Here is a 22,134-nt window from a genome sequence, read left to right on the forward strand (position 1 = left end):
TTTTATGGAACACAACTACCCATTATCTTTTTTAATTCTAAAATAAATTTAATTTTTTTTAAAAAAAGCCTCTCTTAGGCGCGGAAGCGCGTGTAGAGAGGCTAGTCACCAATTAAAGATAATATCACCAATTTGGGATTATTATCTTATTTTGGGGATATTATCATTAATTAGGGAATATTGTAATCTAATAGACTAATTTAGAGTAGTGTGAGGGTTTAGGGACCCACTAGTGACAGACAAGAATGTCTGTTAGAATTCGTCAGTTACACATTTCAGTATTTGTATGTCATGTACGTGGAATGTAAGAAATTACAGAAATTACAATTTCACATGTTTAGATACTCATAAGAGAATTAGAATTTAATTAGAAGTAACAATATTTTTTTTTCTTCAACAATCTGGTATTTTCTGCGTGTAATTTGGCAAATCCTGAGTTGATTTTTCCAAACGCTGAACTTTCCCTTTTTCACGCTCTAAATCCTGCCTTTTGTTAAAATCCCGAGTTATTTTACCTCATTCAAACACACTGTGTAGTTCACCGAGTTTCACCCTTTAATACATGATGTTTTTTTGGTAGGGAATAAAAAAAAAATGTGGCACCATGCTATTTGTAGTTAATATTAAATGTGATTATATTTTTATTTCTACATGAAAAATAGAAAGAGAAAACGTATAAGAGCTCCCACGAGCTTCCTGCTTCCTCCTCAATCTTGCCTTCCCCTTTCTGTATTTTCCTTTCACTTTATGCCACGTATATAGCATAAAATAATGAATTTTTTAAAAAAAGGCAAGCTGTGAAGGAAGTTAACATTCTTGTAAATAAAATTTGTATCTTTTTTTTATTTTTAGTAAGTAGATGAAGTATTGACCAAAAAAAGTAGATGAATTTACAAACTAAAAAAAGACGAAGGGATAAACAGGAAACAAAACAAACCACATAACATGGGCTACAAGATACGCACACGGGTACTTGCACCACCTTCCGCATTCTCTGTTTGGCGTGTCAAAGTGTTGAGTGGGCAAAAATATGAAGAGAATTATACAATGCTTCCGCCACCCGGCAACCAACAGAAGCAGACCCCTAAAACAAGAAGACGATGATGAAGACGAAGAGCATGATCAGAAACCCTACATTCTGCAATTGCCAGACCACATAATACTGGAGATTTTCTGCAAAATCCCAACAAAAACTCTCATCCAATGCAAGCGTGTGTGCAAGTCTTGGCGTTGTTGTCTCTCAGACCCTCAATTCACCAGAGAACTATTTTCACGAACACCCGCTTGCCTCTTGGTTACTGGCGTCCGCTGGCACTGGGGCCACTTCTTGGTCGACCTCGACGGGACCTGGAACCCAAACGTCATCGCCTTGAAGCTTTTCAGTAAAATAAGTCTCCGAACTACCATGGTAGGCTCGTGCAATGGCTTCCTCTGTCACTACTCGAGATGTCATCTTCACATATCCAATCCCGTTACTGGTGAGCTTTTGTCTCTTCCAACACCTTCAGAGCTTGGTACCCTTGGAGACTGTTATGGTTTTGGGTTCAGTCCCATCAGTGGTGTTTATAAACTAGTTCGGATTACGTCTCGAGAGGGAGGGCCTAAACAAGTAATGGTTTTGACTGTTGGCTCTGGGATTTGGAGAAACATTGGGCAACCTGCCTACTCTTTTGGTAGCATAACTCCTTGTCATGGGATTTATCTCAATGGTTTTCTTCATTGGATTGTTCGCAGTTGTAAGGACAGTTCGCGGCTTTTGGTATGTGCCTTTGATGTTGAAAGCGAGCGGTTCCAAGAGTTACCACTACCGCCTTCTTCTTATGATCTGGATAAAACTTATTTTAAGCTCGGAGTATTAAAAGGTTGGCTCTCTGTAATTCTTAACTTGAATGGCGATATCAGTGTTTGGGTGATGAAGGAGTCTTGGACTAAAGAGCATGAGTTTAAAGACCCAGTTGGTTCTTCTGGCACTTCAATATTGAAATTTACTGAGGAAGGGCAAGTCTTGGGGTTAAATTATGATGATCATTCAATGCAGGCTTACACTCTCGCAAGAACGGGCCTTGTGAGGGTTGAGGTTGATGGATTACCTTTAATGATTTCGGAGGCATGGGACCTTGTTCCGAGCTTTCTTTCGTTTAAGGATATCACCATAGGGTTACAGCTTGAAGGTACCATATGTCTATCCTGAGTATTTTGTATTTCCTGCTCTCTGCAATTTGAACTTTTTTTCGGTTGAAAGTGCAATAAAACTTCATCTTTTAATTTCAAAAAAAGGAACTTGTAACAAACGTTAGTTTGGACCTTGTAATTTGAATTAGTGCGAAAGGAAAGTATTTTGGAGTTGTTTTCCATTGTTGCTTTATTTGAATAATATTTTGTTTTCCCTGCCCTTATTCTTTACAATTGTGGTGGAAATTGTTAAGGGAGATGAAAGTTCGTTGGGCTATACCAAAGCGGTGTTTTGAGTTTCTGAGCACCAAGTTTGAGGTATTTGGCAGTTTTCTGGAACATGTGGATGGAGCGCAATAGAAAAGGCATACTGATTTTAGGGACTTTTTTTTTTTTTTTTTGGGTAAAAATTTTAGGGACTATTTTCATTCTTATATAACGCTGGATTTGTTAGCAGATTTTCCGAATTTAGAGCTTTTTCTCTTACCTTTTTTTGAGTAGTCTTTTATTGTATTTTCTCTTTTCCCTTCAGATTGTGGATTCCTTGTCCATTGTTTCTAATTAGCTCTTCTTCTACTTTAACAAATTTATGTTTCGATTTGTATTATATTAGAGCACTTCCAGCGGTGCCCCCTAGTCTAGGCAATAGGGGGCCCAAGCCCCAGTTTGATGTTCCAATAGCCTTCAGTAGCCAGGGCAGCTGGTGGGCTCCACAAGCCTGGGCAGGCCCAAAGGCAAGAACAGCCTTGGTTATTGCCTGGGTTTGCTGATGTCAATGATGACGTCAGAAATGGAAAAAAATCTTAAAAAGTACTAAAAATTTCAGGATTTTTAAAAATAAATACTTAGTCATATTCTTCACTTCCTACTCCAAAACTCTATACAAATTCCTCTCCTCATATCTTTTGTGAATAGTGGTTGCCCTTAGATTACCATGGCAAATTGGCAATGGATGGAAACACCACAAGACTTTTGCAAGGACTGCCACTATTCATGTGAATAGTAACAGCCCTTACCTAACCCTTACCATTTGCCATGGCAAATGAGTGGAAGTGCTCTTAGTGAAAGGTTTTTGGATTTATAATATGTAAACAGTGATAGACAGGAATGCTTGAAATTTGTGTGCATTTCTTGCTTAATTTCTGCTAGGAAGGTAATAGTTTGCACCCATAGGGAATTGGTCGTGAGGTACGACATGAATTGCATTGTTTCCTTTCCATCCTTGTATTAACCTTTTGAGGTATTTGTACTAGTACTTGCGTCTTATGGTCTTTGTGCTTATAATTTATATGAATATAATTATTGTTTTTCTCTAAAAATAAAAACAAAAAACAAACTCATGACACTTTAGTTCATTGAAATAGAAAACTTAGTGAACCCCGCAAAGTGTCCCTCATATTTTAAGAATCCCCAATAAAGGGGGACATAAATATAATCTCAATAAAGTATAATTAATTAAATTTAGGGTACTAATTGAGTACTATAATTTATGCTCAAATAAAGTAAATTTAAAGGATACAAAGATAAAGTTCATGGGTGTTAAGTGACGTAAGATGAGGTAACTGAGACCCAAGTTATAATATATGGGAGGCAATAATCAATCATTGAAGCCTAAACAACAGCATAATACATGCTTGAATATGTTAATGTCCATTTGTCCATCCGTCACATCGGCAAATAACAATTCTCATTAGTGTAAATGGTGGAAAACCCCCCTGGATTATTTCGACTGTTGAAATGTCTACCCTGGAATTTTTTTTCAACCAATTTAGCCTTCGTATTAAATTTAATCGCCAATTTCACCCCTGCCATTAGGTTTTCCCCAATTCCATCCAAATGCCTGTCAAATATAAGGGTAAATTTGACATTTTACAAGGTAATGCATTAAGAAAAATAAGGAATATGTAATATACTATATTTAAAAGGTATAGCCGCCTGGCTATACTGGCAATTTCATTGTACAGAGGAAACCTTCACAGAGTCCAGACGTACCTCGTCGATGGCTTATGCCAACCCCTAAAATTTCTCTCAAGGACTTCAAATCCCTTTTAACCCGTCGCTCTATAGCTCCCCAACAAAACAAAAATAAAACAACACCATTAATCAATCACATGTTGTTGCATTTCAGCAACAACATAAGCAGAGGCAGAAGCAGAAGAAAACCCACCCTAATAATTCTTCTCTTCGAAAAACGCCCAATCCTTCTCAGGCCTTCTTCGTCGGCGATCGCATAACAAATTTTAAGGCTTTCGGAGCTTGCTTTATGTTATGGGGATGGAGGTCGAGGTTTCCGGTTCGAATCCCTTGGCCGATGCGAAATTGAGGAGAGCGGATTTGCAGAAGGATAAGCTCCGCGTGAAGCGGAAGACTCTGCAGGCTGTGCTTGAGCAGTGCCAGAGAGCCCTCGAGTCGCTTGATACCACTGGGGGTGCTGACGGCGACTGCGATGGAGATGATAGCGGTGAGGATGAAGACGATGATGATGATAACAGTTCTCGTATTGCTGTCGATGACGATGAGCTCCAACAAGGCCGCAGATCGACGAGTTCGTGCCCTGACTGCAAATCCGACGAGGTATGGATTGGGGTTCCGTGTGCGGTTTGAGCTCAATTTTAGGGTTCGATTTTGATTGAATTCTGGTGTTTTGGGGATTTTGATTGACCATACGAAGGAAGCAGTCAAAGGGGGCTGAGGACTGAGGTGTGAAAGGATGATATTACCCTCAGCAGACGACTCACGTGCCTCTCACGTGGTTTTTTTGACGGCCATTTGGATGGAATTGGGGAAAACCTAACGGCAGGGGTGAAATTGGCGATTAAATTTAATACGAAGGTTAAATTGGTTGAAAAACATTTCCAGGGTGAACATTTCAACAGTCGAAATAATCCAGAGGGGTTTTCCGCCATTTACCCTTCTCATTATATTATGCTGCTTGCCTTCATTATGTTACATGTAAACAAAGGGGCGAGCTCAAAATATATTAAACGTAAAATAACCCCAGCATCATATCCTGAAGCATCTTCCTCTGAAACTAATACCAAGCCACACTGTCCCAAGCATGAAAAAACTACCACTCTCTTTTATACGATCAATAGACAAAGAGAAATAGTTTGTTTTTTATTTTCAAGGTTGTTACGAGATTGGTCTTGCAACACTTGTATCCTAAACATAAACTCATCTATTTTTAAACTATTATAAAACAAAATAAAAACCCAAATTGGAATATAGGTTAATACTTGTCCTAATATTACAAAATATTTAGATACACTATGCCATCTACCTTAGTTGTCAAATCTCTTATGTTTAGCATTTATATTTAATTCTTTTTAATTTGGCACCTATTTAATATTGAAAACGTTTAGATAAAAATAAATCAATGAATACATAAATAAAAATTGTAAGTTTATAAAATTAAAAAAAAAAAGATCATTAGAGTTTAAGCTAAATATTTTCGCTAGCTCACCCATTAAAAGCATAGCATAACTAAGATTTCAATAATTAGAAAATGGCTACCATGTGTCTTAGTAAAAGAAAATTAGTTACCCTAGTCATGGGAACAAAGCAAAACTACATGGACAAGGAAATAAAAAAAGATGGAGAGTTACGACTACTCTTCCTTGCTCCAAGAGTGAATAGCGATTTCTCTATGATCTTTTGAGCAAAGTCGACCACTCTTATTTTAAAGGAACCTAAACCCTATAGAAACTGGGCCCTAAACAAGTGATCTTACACGAAAACTTAATTGCCAAGTTGTGTAATGGATATCTCAATTCATCAACCTAAAATTGATGAATTGAGCTATCAATTAGAATTTGGGTACCTCAAACCCCCAAACTAATTATGTAAAAGATCCATTATTCTTTTTTGAGGCTTTGTTCAGCATATTTCATACTGAAAACTCTCATCCCACATTACATTAACGGTAGGCAAGCTGTGGAGCTCCTCCAAGGCCTATTTCAGTGGAGTCCTCACTTGGCACGCCTGATCAATACAAATCATACGTAATCTGTTCAATTTAATTTTATGGTATCTAATACTCAGTAAGGGAATTTATGCAACTAAAGTAAATTGAACAGATTTTTTTGTAATAGAGTTGACGAAATTGGGCACAACTAGAGGGAGAGAGTTCATGCGGGATCCAGATGCTCTACTTGGATTCTTTCTGTCATGATATGCTTGACTTCTCCCCTCCATGCGCCACCTCATTAAAATTTAAGGCTAAAAGTTACTTTTGGTCTTTGTAGTTTGGCACGTCAGTCACTTTTGACCTTGTAGTTTCAATTCCTTCAATTTTGCCATTGTAGTTTTATATTTGTAGCAATTCAAGGACATGTTAGTATTCTTGCCAATTTCTTTAACAATGGCAATTTCTTCAACCCAAAACCCTTGAGCGTAAAAACTTGTTTGAAATTCTCCCCATTTCATATTAGGACTCGAAATTCAACCACTAATCCCAATTTTTGAAGAACCCTAAACCCAAATGACCAATTTCAAGCCCTAATATGAAATTAGGAGAGTTTCAGACGAGCTTTTATGCTCAAGGATTTTGGGTTGACGAAATTGCCCCTTGCACCATCAAAGAAATTGACAAGAATATTAACTTGTCTTTGAAAATACGAAACTACAGGGTCAAAATGTAGGATGGTTTGGGCTATATCTTATTTTATTATTATTTTTTCAAAAGCAAGCAAGCCTTTTGGATTTTTCAAAAGCCAACAGCTCTTTCCACAAATTATGTAACGCCCGCCCTTGCGGTTCTCTCACGCTGCTGACTCAGATGATGTCAGCTAGCCTATATTTCAAAAAATCCTAAAAATTGTTTTTACTTTATTTTAATTCAAAAAAATTACTAAATTTTTTCTATAAATACCAATCTCATTTCTATATAATTTCTCACTTCTTTTCATCCGTCTACATAATTTTCCACAATTTTTTCATCCATCCTACAATGTCAGGTGTTGAGGCCCAAAAAATCCACGGTTCGGCCCAAATAAATTATCGGCCCAATACAATACCTTACCGAGAAGAAACCCGATTTGGGCACGCAAAAGTTCGTCATATGCGCTTGCACACATGCCACGCTAAGCAAATAAGCAACACGCCACACTACAAGCTTAAGTGGGCCCAAGCCATGCAAGATACCTGGGGCTTGCTTGAGTGGGTTGTGGTATGGATGGTAATAAGTTGACATGAGGCCCATTGATAGGCCAAGAAATGGAAGTTCCGGGGTTGCTTGGGAGCCTCGGAACTCAGACCCATTTCTTAGGCCCAAACATGTAGGTGAGCACAAAGAGAAAATATCCCAACCAAAAAGCCCAATCGAAATAGCCCATTAGCTTAACCAAATTAGCCCAACACCTCAACAGAAAATAGGCCAACACTTGTTGATGTTAGCCCATTTATTTTGACAAACCAACCCATTATCTTAGAAGGCCCATACAATTAGAAATGAAAAGCAGCAAAAGCCTCAGCCCCTTGCTGAAAACACATAAGCCACGAAGGGGAAGTTTGAAGGTCCATTATACAAAGCTATTGGGAGGGAAGGAACAAATTTTCAAGCAAAACATCCAAGGAACCAAAAGATATTGGCACGCAAGGAGCCACCCTTCGAACCAACATGTATACCAATCTCTTTCCTTCATCAGATCTGACCATGAAGGAGGAAAAGAAAAGGAGAAAATGAGATATTTGAAAATGGGAGTTCTGAGGCAGCTGCGGGAAAGGGCCTTGGGCTCCCAAAAATCCTTGATTTTGTGGGATTGGGCAGAGTGGATTTCACCAAAATAGGATGATTGAAGGGATGAGGGGAGAAAGGATGGGAAAGACTTGGCAAAGTGGGATGGAAGCTGTTAGGGTTTCTTGGAAAAAGATGGCTTCCAGCGCCTATAAAAAGAGGCATTTCCTACTCATCATCACAACACACAACTGGAGAGCAAGCTTCCTCTCTCACCTGCAAAACTCAGTAATTTCGTGCTTTGCTTGCCCATCTCACCCATTTTTCTTCTTCTGGCAGATTGTTCCAACACTTGACAGAGTCTCTGTCAAGCTGCCGGAAGAAACAATCAAGCCACCCATCCCTTTCTCTCCCTCCTTTCTCAGCCAAACCTCTTTGCAAACTCTCCATCTCCTACCTTAATACCCCTTTTTCCCCCAAGAACACTCAGTTTTCTCTTCGGTGCTAAACTCATGTCGATTTTGCTCCCATGCCACAAGCTTCTCATGCCAAGCCAAGAATTTATTCGTAAGCAGCCATTATTTTCGTTGGTGAAGGTAACCAAGGTGTTTCTTAAGGCTTTACAACCATTTCGAAACATTTTAGGGTCTGATCTTTGAACTCAGACACAAGGGGGAAATTTCAGTCATTTTGCTCCTTACGGTGGCCCAGCCCATCTATAGCTGCCGGAAGAAAAAGACCCCTACACCAGGAGATGATGCTTATCTTTTCTAATTTGTTAGTTGTTTTTAAATTATACAATATATTTAAAGAATATACTATAAACTAATGAAAAAATTGAGGCGTCTATGATTTAGCCTAACACTGCTTGTGACGGTAAAAATATAGCCCATTACTACTATTCCTTACAAAACTATAAATGATGGGCTAAATTTTATGTGTGCTATATTTAACCCTCCACTATTGGAGATGGCCTTATAATTCATTTGATTATATTTTAATGAGGTGGCATATCAAGGGAAGAAGTCAAGCAGATTATGGCAGAGAAAATCAAGTTGAGGATTCGGATCCATTTAGGAGGATTAATTGAGGCAAAATGAGGTAAAATGAGAACGAAGTTATAATTGGGGGCAAATCAATCGTTAAGCCTAAACAAAAGCACAAAACTAAAGGTAATTTAAAATTGAAGTTTAAGAAAACACGGAATACACGCTTCAAATGTGAATCTTCATTTGTCCATCAGTCTCACGCCTGCAATAACACACCACGTCTGATCTGTTCGAATTTAAACAAAGTGGTAAACTCAAAAATACATTCAAGTAAAATAACCCCAACATCATGAGCTGAAGCATCTTCCTCATAAACTATTACCATGTCATACTGTCCCAAGCATGAAGAACTACCGTTCTTTTACCTACACTCACTTTGATTAGCATCAACAAACACCAGCAGAGCTAAATAATGTATGACTGTGATTCTACATTGTCTGCGAAACCCCCGCTGTTGCAATAATCCAAAAAAACAAAAACAAAAACAAAGGTGCATATGTTAGGATCAACTTGTCCATAACAGAATGATAAATAGATTTCATTCTTATCAGGAAGCTATGTACAATTCCCATATAATGTATTCCTATCACCCATAAAGACAACACTAGAGGCTCAAAAATCACAACTCAAAGATACCAAAAAACATCATTACAGAAGTATCATCAAGGCCTCAAATACCTTAAAATAACCTCCAAGACAAAGACACCTTTATTAGATTTAGAAACACAGAATATCAATCCTACAGGCACTACAAACTGCTATGTGTGTTTTCAGGGGTTTCATCAGTGAAGGCACTGAGAAGAAGGAGAACACTCTTTGGAGATGTGCCATCTTGGCTCTTTTATGGTGTGTGTGGCTGAAACAGAATAACAGAATCTTTGAAGCCAAGGAGGAGGTTGTGGAGTCAATCTGGGAGACGATTAGACACTTTGCTTCTCTGTGGGTATCTTTGCCTAAACATTTTTAAGACTTTTCCCTTAGAGAAATTCTTCTTGATCCCTCTTGAAAAAAACAAAAAAAAAGTCTTCTTGATGGAGGGTGGAGTGTTGGACTGAGTGTATCTTGGAAACCTCCAGTTCCTAAGTTCCAGTTTTCCTGCTTCTGATATTTGGCTCTTTAACAGTTTTGTTCATGTCTACTAGTTTTTATGTTCTGTTCTTGTAAGCTGAGGGTACTTTCTATGGGCTGCTAGTCCACTTTGATTGTACTCTTCACCTTATTAGTACAACTATTGTGTTTCCAATAAAAAAAGAGAGGAATTAAACCTACAAATTGCAAGCAGAATGGAAAGAGAACTCAAAATCCATGGTTCTAAAAATATTACAAATGATTCTCTTTCAATTAATGATCACTGAATTCTGACTTGTGAGTCAACTTTCATAATACAGAGTTATTATTTGGAAATATCATTGATCGAAAATTCACATACAAATCAATTCTTAACAGAAGACAAAAAGAACAATCAATCAAAAGCTGGGTGGAGACAACTTTATACCAGGGTTTATCTGCAACTCAATGGGAAAAAAAACAAAACAAAACAAAACAAAAATACAGTAACTAGGCATCCTATTACTAGTATCAATGATAAAAATAACATTGAAACGTTTAAAATGCACATAGCAAGGTTTGACATAAAGTACCTGGGAGCTCTAACCCTTTGGTAATATCTTTAAGTGAAACAAAGCTTGGAATAAGGTCCCATGCCTCCACAACCATTGCAGGTAACTCATCAACCTCAACCCACACAAGTCCCATTGTTGCCGGAGTATAAGCGTGCAAGTGAGACAAATGTAACACCAAGACTTTCCCTTTCCCTGTAAATTTCAATATTTCAGTACCAAAACAACCAAGTGGGTCTCTAATTTCATGCTCTTTAGTCCAAGACTCCTTCACACCATAATCCTTCATCACCCAAACATTGATTTTAACTCTGGAGCTAATAATGAGGCAGAGCCAACCTTTCAACACTCCAAGTTTAACACGAGTTTTTTTCAGGTCCAAAGAACAAGGCGGTAGTGGCAACTCTCGGAAGTGCTCGCTTTCAATGTCGAAGGCACATATCAAAAGAGAACCCTCACTACGCCGCCGACCAATCCAATGAAGAAACCCTTTGAGATAAATCCCATCATCAGTTATACCAAAAGAGTTGACAGAGCCCCCAATGTTTCTCCAAATCCCAGACCCCACATTTAAAACCATTGCTTGCTCCTCAGACCCTTTGATTGGAGACATAAGCCGGACTACTTTATACACATTACTGATGGGACTAAACCCAAATCCGTACTTACCAGGAGAAGTTCTACAAGGATTAGTGGGTTCTGGAAGAGTTAAAGACTCACCCGTCACGGGATTAGATATGTACAGTTGGTTGCTGACTTCAGAAAGCAACTCGTGGCAGAGGAAGCCATTGCAGGAACCCACAATGTGTATACCCCTACTACTCTGGACATTTGGCTTTATACTGAAAAGCTTCAACACGACGTCGCTCGAAGCCCGGTTCAGGGTCGAAGCCCTGTCGAGGTCGATGAAGAAGTGCCCAGTGTCCTTGGATGTGGGTGTGCGGAAGCCAGACACCAAAAGGGAAGCGGGCGTTCGTGAAAGTAGGTCTCTGGTGAATTGAGGGTCTGCAAGCCAACAACGCCAAGACTTGCACACACGCTTGCATTGAATGAGCGTTTTGGTTGTGATTTTGCAGAAGTTCTGCACCATTAAGTGGTCTGGCAATTGCAGAATGTAGGGTTTCTGATCGTGCTCTTCTTCTCCTTCTTCATCATTTGGGGCTCTGTTTCTGCAGCACAGTTTAGTTTTCTTCATCGTTGAAGCGGTGTCGTTTCTGTACGGACTTGGGCTAGGTCGGAGAAGAGTCTCCTTGTAGTAGAGGAGCGTTCAAGCTAGAAGTGCTCGCTGCAGCAAGAGTCTCCTTGTGGCAAATTTTGAGTGAGAGTACCACTATCTGAGGTGGTGATACAGTACCATTCTATAATTTCTCAAGGAGCTGCTCTAATATATGAATGCACAATCACATCAATTAAATTAAAAAGTGTGAATAAATCATAAAAGAAAAGAAAATGTTAAATTAATTTTAATTGATATGGATGTCTATCTCATTTGCCACATAAGGTGATGTGGTAATGTGGTATACAAATGTGATGAGAGTAGCATTATTCATTTTTAATTTATAAAGCCTCGTTCTATATTGAATCTGAAAACCAATTTTGAATTTTAACTTGTTTTAACCCTTAGTGGGTAGTTTTTAGTGTCCCTTTATTGTATTTGTACTCTGCTCGTGGCATAATTTATGAATACAATTTACTTCTCTTTTTTTCTTTTGGTCAAAGTAGTTCATTTCATTCAAGGTCTAAAATATCGAGAGTTTCGGAAATATCGGTGGTCCAAAAACACGGATACATCGATGGAAATATCAAGGAAATATCGATATCGATAAAAAATGAATAAAAATCGCGGAAATTGTGAGAAAAATTTGAAAATTTTTATTGAAACTTTAGAGGATGTTTACTTAGTCAATTGCCTATTATTTTATCACAAAAAATTGGAAGAAAATGCATGGCATGGTGGGTTTGAGTGATTTAAGTTGATTATGTAGATACTTGACAAACACTGTAACTTTAGAAAATATGTAGTAATTAGTGAAAGAAAATTAAACACACCATAATTTTTTAGTTATAATAATTTACTACAATACATTACACTTGATACATATGATAAAATATATGAGCTTGACCCAAAAAAACAAAGATAAAATGTATGAGTAACCTAGTACCACATAGAAAGAATTCCTATTAAAGTTCAAACTTAGTATCATATATAATGAACAATATTAAAACTCGAAGTCAATAATAATACAACTCTATAATTATAACAACAAAAAAATACAACTTCATAATAAAATAATAAATAACATTAAATATATGCCTAAATTTATCCATAGGGAATTCTTTTAATATTGAAATTTATCCTAGATAATATTAGCTTGCAGACATGTTAAAGACCTTATAAATATGACACGTAGAAGACACAATCACAAACTCATCAGCAGTGTGGTGGATAAGGCGCAGTCAGAGCCGGCCCTTGGGGAGGGCAACTGGGGCCTGGGCCCGGGGCCCATAATTGAAAGGGGCACCCAAAAAAAATCAAGTTAAGCCATATATTATATACGTATAGAACAAAACAAATAAAAAAACAAAAAGTCCTCAGAAAAAAAATAAATAAATAACTAGGCGTGCATTTTTGTTTAATCCTCCCTTCCCAAAAGCCCGTGCTAACCCATATATGCTAGCAAATATATTGTTTTTTAATTCTATCCCAAAAAATAAAAACAAAATAAAACCAGACCATACTAGGGTTTAGATTCTTGTTGTCTCAATTTTCTTATATATGTACCTATCATACCTCACTCACAGTCACACTGCAGCCTCTCTCCTCTCCATCGCCTCTCTCTTTCCCTATCCTTTCCTCTCCATGACAAAAGAGAAAAGCCAACAGAGCTGTAAGTCCTTTCTCTTTGTCTATTTATTCTCTATGTTGCTGCTATTTTCCAAACAATCACTTTATATAGGCATTCTTGCAGATTCAAGGTCGCCAATTGAGAACTTTTTTATTTAGAATTGAGATGGGTTTCAGGTGCAGACCCAGATAAGCAACAAAGATGATTTTTCTTGGGTCTTAATCAGTTTTGCAGGGAGAACGTGAGTTTTGTAATGGATTACCTCGTTTAAACATGAAAATTTATCTGAAGATTTACCAAATGAATTGTTCATATTCATTTGGAAGAATAAGCAGAAAATGAAAATGAATTGAAAGTTTATGATGCAAAAATGGCAGATTTACTTTTAGAAAAGTTTCATGTGGGAGAAACTAACTGCAAATTCCCTATGGATGAACACGATGACATTTTTCCTCAAATTATTATCATCAAACAATAACAAATGGGAAGGCTCATGTTGTAAAACAATGAATGCTATAATTTTAATAAAATTAATTAGTTGATAAAAAATTTATAATTTTAATGTATACATTATTTAGGGCATACTTTAGATTTTTGCCCTGGGCCTCAGATTACCCGGGGCCGGCTCTGGGCGCAGTGCGTGATTAAGCTGCATGGAATGCCTACTTCTATCATCAGTGACCGTGATCATGTGTTTATCAGCGGGTTTTGGAAGGAATTCTTTCGTTTACAAGGTTCTAAATTGTGCATGAGTTCTGGCTACCATCCTCAAATAGATGGCCAAACTGAGGTGCTTAACAGATGTTTGGAAACTTATATGCAGTGTTTTTCGGGTTTACAACCAAAGCAATGGGTTCAATGGCTTCTGTGGGCTGAGTGGAGTTATAATACTTCCTTCCAAGTCTCGGCAAAAATGTCCCCATTTGAGGTTGTATATGGTCAGCCTCCTCTAACAGTGCCGATCTATGAAGCAGGCACCACTCAATTGGATTTTGTAGACCGTAGTTTGGTTGCTCAAGATCGAGTACTCTCCCTGTTACAGGCTAATTTGCTAGCTGCTCAAACTCGTATGAAGGTTCAAGCAGACAAGCATCGAATTGAGCGGGAGTTTCAAGTCAGTGATTTGGTTTATTTGCGTCTGGTACCTTATCAGCACCTTTCCTTGGCTTTTCCATAAGTTGCAGCCGAAATTTTATGGCCCATTTGAAGTTCTTTCTCGAGTGGGCACTGTTGCTTATCGTTTGAAGTTGCCTAGCTCTTCTAAATTTCATCCTATCTTTCATGTTTCATCCTAGCTCTTCTAAACCCAGCCATGGGAGAGGCATGGAATTCCTGGAGTATTTTGGAACGCCACTCATTGATAGGAGGAACGAACAACCTGTCCTTGTAGAATAGGGTGTTATCGTGCCATGAAAATCCCTTTGGTAGGGGGAGGGTGTTGGCGCAGAGGCGCTGGATAATCAGCTGTGTATCAGGGTCTTTATGACAGTCCTCCTTGATAGCATCCAAATATGTAAAAATTGGTTGAGAGATGCCTAAGAGAGGGAGGAGTTCATGGCGCCGTGACAAAGCATCTGTAGTAGAGTTTTGGGAGCCAGGTCTGTAATGGAGCACAAAGTTGTAACCCATTAGTTTGAGCAACCAACGTTGTTGGACCGGGGTAGTAATACGTTGATCCAAGAAGTGGTGAAGTGTCTGGTGGTCCGTGATGATACGGAATTGTTGGCCAAGAAGGTAGGGGCGCCATTTTTGAATTACAAAAATGACAGCCATCATTTCTTTTTCGTAGACGGATAGTGCCAAATTCCTTCCTAACAGAGGTTTGGAAAGAAAAGCAATTGGGTGGTCATTCTGTGAAAGAACAGCGCCCAGTCCTCCCTGAGAGGCATCACATTCCACTGTAAACTGGTTGGAGAAATCGGGCAGTTGAAGGACTGGTGTAGACGAAAATGCAGTTTTAAGGGCAGCAAAGACAGTGTCGGCTTCATGGTTCCAAACAAAATTGTCTTTTTTAAGTAGCTGTGTGAGTGGGCGAGCAATGAACCCAAAGTTTCTCACGAATTTGCAGTAGTAGCCTGCAAGTCCGAGAAAGCCGCGTAGAGATTTTGGGGAAGATGGCTTGGGCCATGTTTGAATGCAATCTATTTTAGTTTGATCCACTGCAACGCCTTGGCAGGAAATGATGTGGCCTAGGTACTCGATCTGTGGTTGGGCAAAAACACACTTAGACTTTTTTACAAAGAGGTGATTAGTTCTGAGAATCTCAAAAACAGATTGTAAGTGAGTGATATGATCGTGTAGTGAGTCACTATAGATTAATGTGTCGTCGAAGAAGACGAGAACAAAACGGTGTAAGTGAGGGCGAAATAAATCATTCATCAAAGATTGAAAGGTGGAGGGGGCATTTGACAAACCGAATGGCATTACGAGGAACTTGTAGTGCCCATCATGTGTGCGGAAGGAGGTTTTGTGAATGTCATCAATGTGCATCCGAATTTGATGGTATCCGGAGCGAAGTTCAAGCTTGGAGAAGACCGATGCACCGTGGAGTTCATCAAGGAGCTCATCTATAACAGGTATGGGAAATCTGTCTTTGATGGTGACAGCATTTAAGGCACGGTAATCGACGCATAGACGCCAAGAGCCGTCCTTCTTCTTGACCAAAAGAACTGGTGAGGAGTAAGGGCTTGCACTCGGCCGAATGATGCCCACTGCCAGCATTTCGTGGATGAGGCTTTCAATCTCTGATTTTTTTAGATATGGGTATCTATACAGCCGAACATTGACAGGGGCAGCACCATGAATTAAGGGGATGCGGTGGTCAATATGGCGAGGTGGTGGTAGTGTGACAGAGGTGTTGAACAAGTCGGAGAAGGTATCCAAAAGGTGGTGAAGAGCGGGAGGTGTGGCAGTGGTAGTGGTGTCATCATGGTCTGGTATGCATGGGATAAGCTGTGCCAAGAAGCCCTCTTGTTCAGCCAAGAGAGTGTGAGCCATGAGTTTGGCATCAATTGCAGTAGTGGAAGAGTGTTGGATACCTGTCAAGCAATAGGAGTGTTCGCCCAGGTGGAATTTCATAATCTTATTCTTGAAATCCCATTCAATAAGACCCAATGTCTCGAGCCATTCGGCGCCCAAGAGGAGATCGCAACCAGCGACGGGTAAGAGTTTGAAATTAGAAGTAAGAGAATAATCTTGAATCTGGACAGAGAGGTTTTAAGTGGTGCCTTGCGTGAGTAAATGCTCCCATGTGGCTGTGTACAGGGTGTGGGGGGCAGAGCGATCAATTGGTAAGCCCAAGCGTGTAGCAAGGCATGGGTTGAGGAAATTGAATGTGGCTCCGGAATCTATGAAAATGTGGATTGGAACATTATTGATGGTGCCCTGTAAACGCATTGTGCGGGGATAATCTGGACCTTGGATTATTTGGACTGTGAAGTCGGTAGGAGGATCCACGGGCACCTGCTCTGGAGGAGCCAGCTCTTGGTGACAGTCATGAAATACCGAGGAGTCATCATCCGGAATGGTGGACTCAATAAGGGCGAGCGTGGGCTTGAGACAACGATGACCGGGTCTGTATTTTTCATCACATGTAAAACAGAGGCCCTTGGAGCGACGCTCATGTGCTTCGGCTTGGGAGAGGTGGCAGGAAGAAGGGGGTAGGGGTTGGTGTGAAAGGAGAGGTGGCTGAGGTGAATGAGAGTTGTTGGAGTGTGGTTGGGGGGTGGGAGAGGTACGAGGGTAAAAGGGTCGGGTAGAGGTACGTCGAGCTTGCAATTTGGTATTGAAAAGCTGAGATAAACGTTTAGCTTCAGAAAGGGTGTTGGGCTGAAGAGCTTGGACATCAAAGCGGAGCTCCTCGCGGAGGCCGCCGACAAAGACCCATTTTAGCTGAGTATCGGACCATTCGGGTGCTCTGCAAGCAAGCTTGGTAAAGAGGGTGAGATAGTCTGCTAAAGATCCTGTTTGCTGGATATGAGAGGGTGAGGCCTCAAAATCGCAGATGTCGGTCGAGCCAAAGTGCTGAAGCAAGGACGTGGTAAAAAGGGTCCAATCTTTTGGAAAGCGTTGTTCAAACCAACGCATCCATAAAGACGCGTCCCCGGAGAGGTGAACAGCAGCAACCGTAACTTTATCTTCAGCAGGCACCCCATAGTACGTGAGGAAGCGCTCAGCAGAAGCGATCCATCCGTACGGGTCATCGCCGGAAAAGCGTTCGAGATCAAGTTTAAGTGGCCTCAGAGAAGCATGGGAAAAGTTTGGGGTGGGCAGAATGGAAGTGTGGGTGGGAAAAACAGAGTGTGGTGCGATGGTAACTGGGGTGGGAGAAGGAAAAACAGGGTACGAAAGGGAGGGTGATAATGGGGAAAAGGAGGGTGATGGAGAAAGTCGTTGTGGGAGAGAGGGTGTGTATGGGCGGGTGAAGAGTGGAAAGGATGGGGAAATGGTCGAGGAAGGGCCAGGGTCTGTAAAAGTGGAAAAATGGGGGGTGGAAATGGCTGATGTGGGCAAAGGGGAGTGTTGTGTAGATACAGCTGCACCAAAATGGATTCAGTTGCATCCTCAACTTGTGATACTCGCAAGTGCACGAGCCGTTGGTAGTTTAGCATATGTAAGTGCGAGGTCGATCCCACGAGGATTGGTGATTGAATGATCCAATTCATTTTCCCTACACAAAACAGAAATGAAAAAGAAATGAAATAAATAAAACAAGGAAGAAAGAAATAACTAACTCAAGCAGATAAGTTCCCAAGTTCAATTAGATTAATGGATTGATTCTAGCTAAAGTATGATTAAGCCATGGTGTGTGGTCATAACCTTGTGTTCCTAATTCCCTAATTTGATCATTTGTTGTCTAACCTAAAATTAAGCATTAGGAACCCATTAAGCATAAAAGAACAATTTAAACAACCAAGCATGTATCTAATCCCTGTTGTCGAATGTCCATACATACTCTTCCTATTCATAGTTCAATTCGAATTAAAGCATGGTGTCTACTCTTAATTCAAACCAAGATAGCTAACATGCAAGCCTAAATGGTGATCAATCATTCAAACTAGCATATTAACTTATAAGCATAATGAATAAGAACAAAAACCATAATTGAAACTTGGAAACTAATCAAACTTGAAACTAAAGAAAAGAATTTACATAATGAAAAGTAAAGTGGAACTAAGAAAAACTTAAGGAAAATTTCAACACAAAAGATTTCATTACAACAATTGAAAACTAGAAAGAGAAACTAAGAGAATTTGAGGGAGAGAAGGGAAGGGAGCTCTAGAGAAGTGTTTGAGAGCTCCCCCCCTTGGGGTGTGTTTACAAGCTTGGGAAACCTCACTATATATAGGCCTAAGGAAGCTGAAAATCTGAATTAAGTATGGCTAATGCATACAACACTTGTTTTATAAAATCTGAAATGGTTGATGCACTTCACTAATGCATACAACACTTGCATTATAAAATCTGAATTGGTTGATGCACTTCACTAATAAATCCCACCAGCAGCCCTAGCTCATCTTCATGTCACCATGACCAAGCTTCCAACCAGAAATAATAGCTCATCCTGAGGTCAGCATGACCAGCAACTTCAAGGGCTTACGAATTGGGCTTCCCTTAAGCAAATTAAGACTTTAAGCACTCAAACTTGAAGTTCAGAATGTCTTCTTTCCAGCCATATATCATTTGGGCCAATCCAAGGTCGGAGGAGGAAGTTAAGGGCAAAACAAATTGCTAACTCATTTTGCGCGCTGATAAAATCCATCCTGAGCATGGCTCTGTGTTTGCTAGGTAACAGACTCCACAATTATCCAATGGGGCTGAATTTCGGATATGTTATAGTATACAACCATTGGAACAACTTTCATGAAGAATGTGGCCTCATCCGAGCTATGTAGGTTGCTGAAACAAAGCTTGCAATATGACCTACGAAACTGGGCTGGCAGGGGACTGTAGCCAAAATTGAGTTTGTCTTTAAGCTCTTCATCCATTCATCCAAATTAGGCCCTAACATGCATGGATTGCATCATTTACTATCCAAAGCCATCATTATTACCTAAAGCTCAATGAACTGAAAGATAAACACAAAAAGGATTAAAAGCACAAGTTTAACTCAAAAACATAACCAAATCATAAGCTAGAAGGGTACAAAATGATATACAATTATGAACCGATCAAATACCCCCAAACCTAGATTTTGCTAGTCCTCGAGCAAAACAACACAAAACAAAGTTAAAAACAAAACAAGAAGTTAACTAGACCACTTTCGTAGGTAACTCGATTGCATTGAGCGAATGCAACAAGCCTTTAAACCTCTAGGCATCCCTAGTAGGAGGAGTTGTGTCTCCTGAGGGTTTAACAGTTACGATACCCACAAACGTTTTTCTAACTCTACAAAACAAAATGGTTAGAAAACTTATTAGATTTGTTAGTTCTTAAGCAAAACCAAAACCAAAAACAAACATAAAAATAAAAACAAAACACAAAAAACAAAAAAATCAAAATCAAAATAAAAACTCAAAACAATCTTTCCGAACATTTTGTGAAGAGAAATGACTCATGCACATGACTTAAACGTTTTGACAATAAAAGCTCAATTTTAGACATTATTCACAAAGCGGCAAAGTTCAAAACATAATATGCTCAAAGTGTAGTAGTGTGATAGCCAAATGCAACAAATTCCCCAATCTTAGTTTCCACACAATTTCAAAAATCATACCAAGCACAAATGCAACTTCAAATCTCACCAAAGTTGTCCTCTCACAAATGAATCACTCAGAAGAGGGCTACAATGCAACACTCAGTTATAGACATGGGATTAGAGTTAAACCATAAAGGAGTTAACTCAAAATAGGAAGATGAAGAACTTGCATTAATATGATCTCAAGAAGGATGCCAAACACTTAAAAGTAATAAAATGCATGCAATTCAACCATATGACATTTAAGATCAATTTAGGTCTTTATTATAGGTTGTAATGGGGCCAAGGGTGTAAGGTGAGTGAGAAATGAAAGGTATGGATAATACAAAGTCCAAGGAACTCAAAATGTAAGAACATAAAATAATTGTTTACAAGACTTCGAATCATCACGATTAGATTTTTTTTCTTTTACATGATCAAAACTCCTTATACCTTCATTTACATTGATTCAAACTCCTTTCCAAACACCAAATTATTTTGAAGGCCCAAAAATGAAACCCAAAAACAAAATTTCATTCAACTACCATTTAATCATAACTTTTTTTTCTTTTCTTTTCTTTCACCAATTGTGTGATTTTATTTTTTTTCTTTTTTTCTTCTATGTAATATCCCTTCCCAAACTTAGCATGAAAAACACATCCGAATTAGAGCTCATGAGTTCCTTAGAAAGGTAAATATTTATTTTTCGGGCTAAGGCGAGGAAATATAATTGGTAAAATGAAAGAAAAGGTTTACATGTAGGCTCAAAATGGTTAACAATGGAAAATCATGCTTAAGCATGCATAAGGTTAGCTTGAAAGACACAAACGATCCAAAGAGGGCCTTAATATCATTTCTTTAAATGTCATGAAATCAAATTGCATAAGAATGAATGACTTTTAAGTGTTCAACCAAATCAATGAATAATGAGATCAAACAACAACTTTGATGACAAGAAAATAAGAGTATGTGTATAACACTCATGAAATGAAGCACAAGGCTCAAAAGCTCACATTATATGGTTATATAAGTCTAATTTATGCTTGATACAATTCTTTGGGTCATGCAAATCCTTTAATTGGAAAATTATGAAACAAATGGCAAGTGCAAAGAAGGTTTCGAACATATCATGCTAGAACGATGCCAAATTAATTAATTAATGAATTATTATTATTATTATTTTATTTTACAAGAAGAATTTACAAGGAACAAAAAAAAAAAAATAAAAAAATTCAATTTTCATTTAAGTCATGCAAACATTTATCACAATCTCATCAAATGTGTTCGGAAAGTAACTCAAAACAAAACAAGACTCAAAATATAGAAAAACAAAAACAAAAAAAAAACAAAAAAAAAAACAAGCAAGAAATATATATATATTTTTTTTAATAAGAGAAACTAAATTTACTTGGTAAACTCCAATACCCCCAAACCTAGATATGAACATTGTCCTCAATGTTTAAAAATTAGGAACAAGCAATGTCATAACAAGAAATGAAAGGTACTAAAGTAAATATAAAATCACAAAACACACAAGAATTGAAATAAAATAATTACAAAATAAAAATTACAAACAAACAAAAAAAATAAAAATAAAAAAAACGAAACAGTAAAACACTCGAAACAGAAAACAAACAGTCTTACACAAACCAAAACCCAAACGATTGAAAGCCCAACCCAAAAGAAGTTAACACACTTTGAAACCTAACAACGGTGAAAACCCGAAGCCCACAATGAAGTCCGAAGCCCACATGTTATTAATTTATTTATTTTAATTTAATGAAACGTGAATTGGGAGTGCGAAGGCGGGTATTTACGAAACAGAAAAAGTGTGGTCCTTGATGCCTTGGTTCCTGGGAAGTCACGGGGAAAATAGGTGAGGGACGTGTCGGCGTGCAGAGGCCGCTTTCACATCCCCCAAGCTAGAATTATTAGACTCGTAGGAAGGCGCGACGACTTTTTCACTTGAAGGTGGTGAAAGGTGAAAATGCAATTAAGGGGGTTGGGAAACGGGTGCGGCGACATATAGAGATAAGCCGTAAGGGCCGCACAGAACTCAGAACCGCAATGGCTAGGGTTAGCAAAAACTAAGTCTATA

At 38.7% G+C, this 22,134-nt stretch overlaps 1 protein-coding gene and 1 pseudogene across 1 annotated transcript; one reads left to right on the plus strand and one right to left on the minus strand.

Moving 5' to 3' along the window:
• Positions 1-1,421: 1,421 nt before the first annotated feature.
• Positions 1,422-2,191, plus strand: LOC110754768 (F-box/kelch-repeat protein At3g06240-like; annotated as a pseudogene).
• Positions 2,192-9,052: 6,861 nt separating this feature from the next.
• LOC110754783 (F-box protein At3g07870-like) lies at positions 9,053-11,865 on the minus strand. Its single transcript, XM_021955895.2, has 2 exons — positions 10,536-11,865; positions 9,053-9,346 (listed from the first exon to the last, which is right to left on the minus strand). The coding sequence occupies exons 1-2, from the start codon at positions 11,707-11,709 to the stop codon at positions 9,324-9,326; spliced, it is 1,197 nt and encodes a 398-aa protein (XP_021811587.2). The 5' UTR covers positions 11,710-11,865; the 3' UTR covers positions 9,053-9,323.
• Positions 11,866-22,134: the final 10,269 nt, after the last annotated feature.

This window comes from Prunus avium, chromosome 1 (genome assembly GCF_965620075.1).
Source record: "Prunus avium chromosome 1, drPruAviu1.hap1.1, whole genome shotgun sequence".
Lineage (NCBI taxonomy): Eukaryota > Viridiplantae > Streptophyta > Magnoliopsida > Rosales > Rosaceae > Prunus > Prunus avium.

What these genes read in the sequence shown, in the direction of transcription:
- LOC110754783 (XM_021955895.2), bottom strand. Translation starts at nt 11,709, where the DNA reads ATGAAGAAAACTAAACTGTGCTGCAGAAACAGAGCCCCAAATGATGAA. An exon ending in CAAAGGGTTAGAGCTCCCAG is followed by an intron (nt 9,347 to 10,535) that starts GTACTTTATGTC and finishes TTATTGCAACAG; the next exon opens with CGGGGGTTTCGCAGACAATG.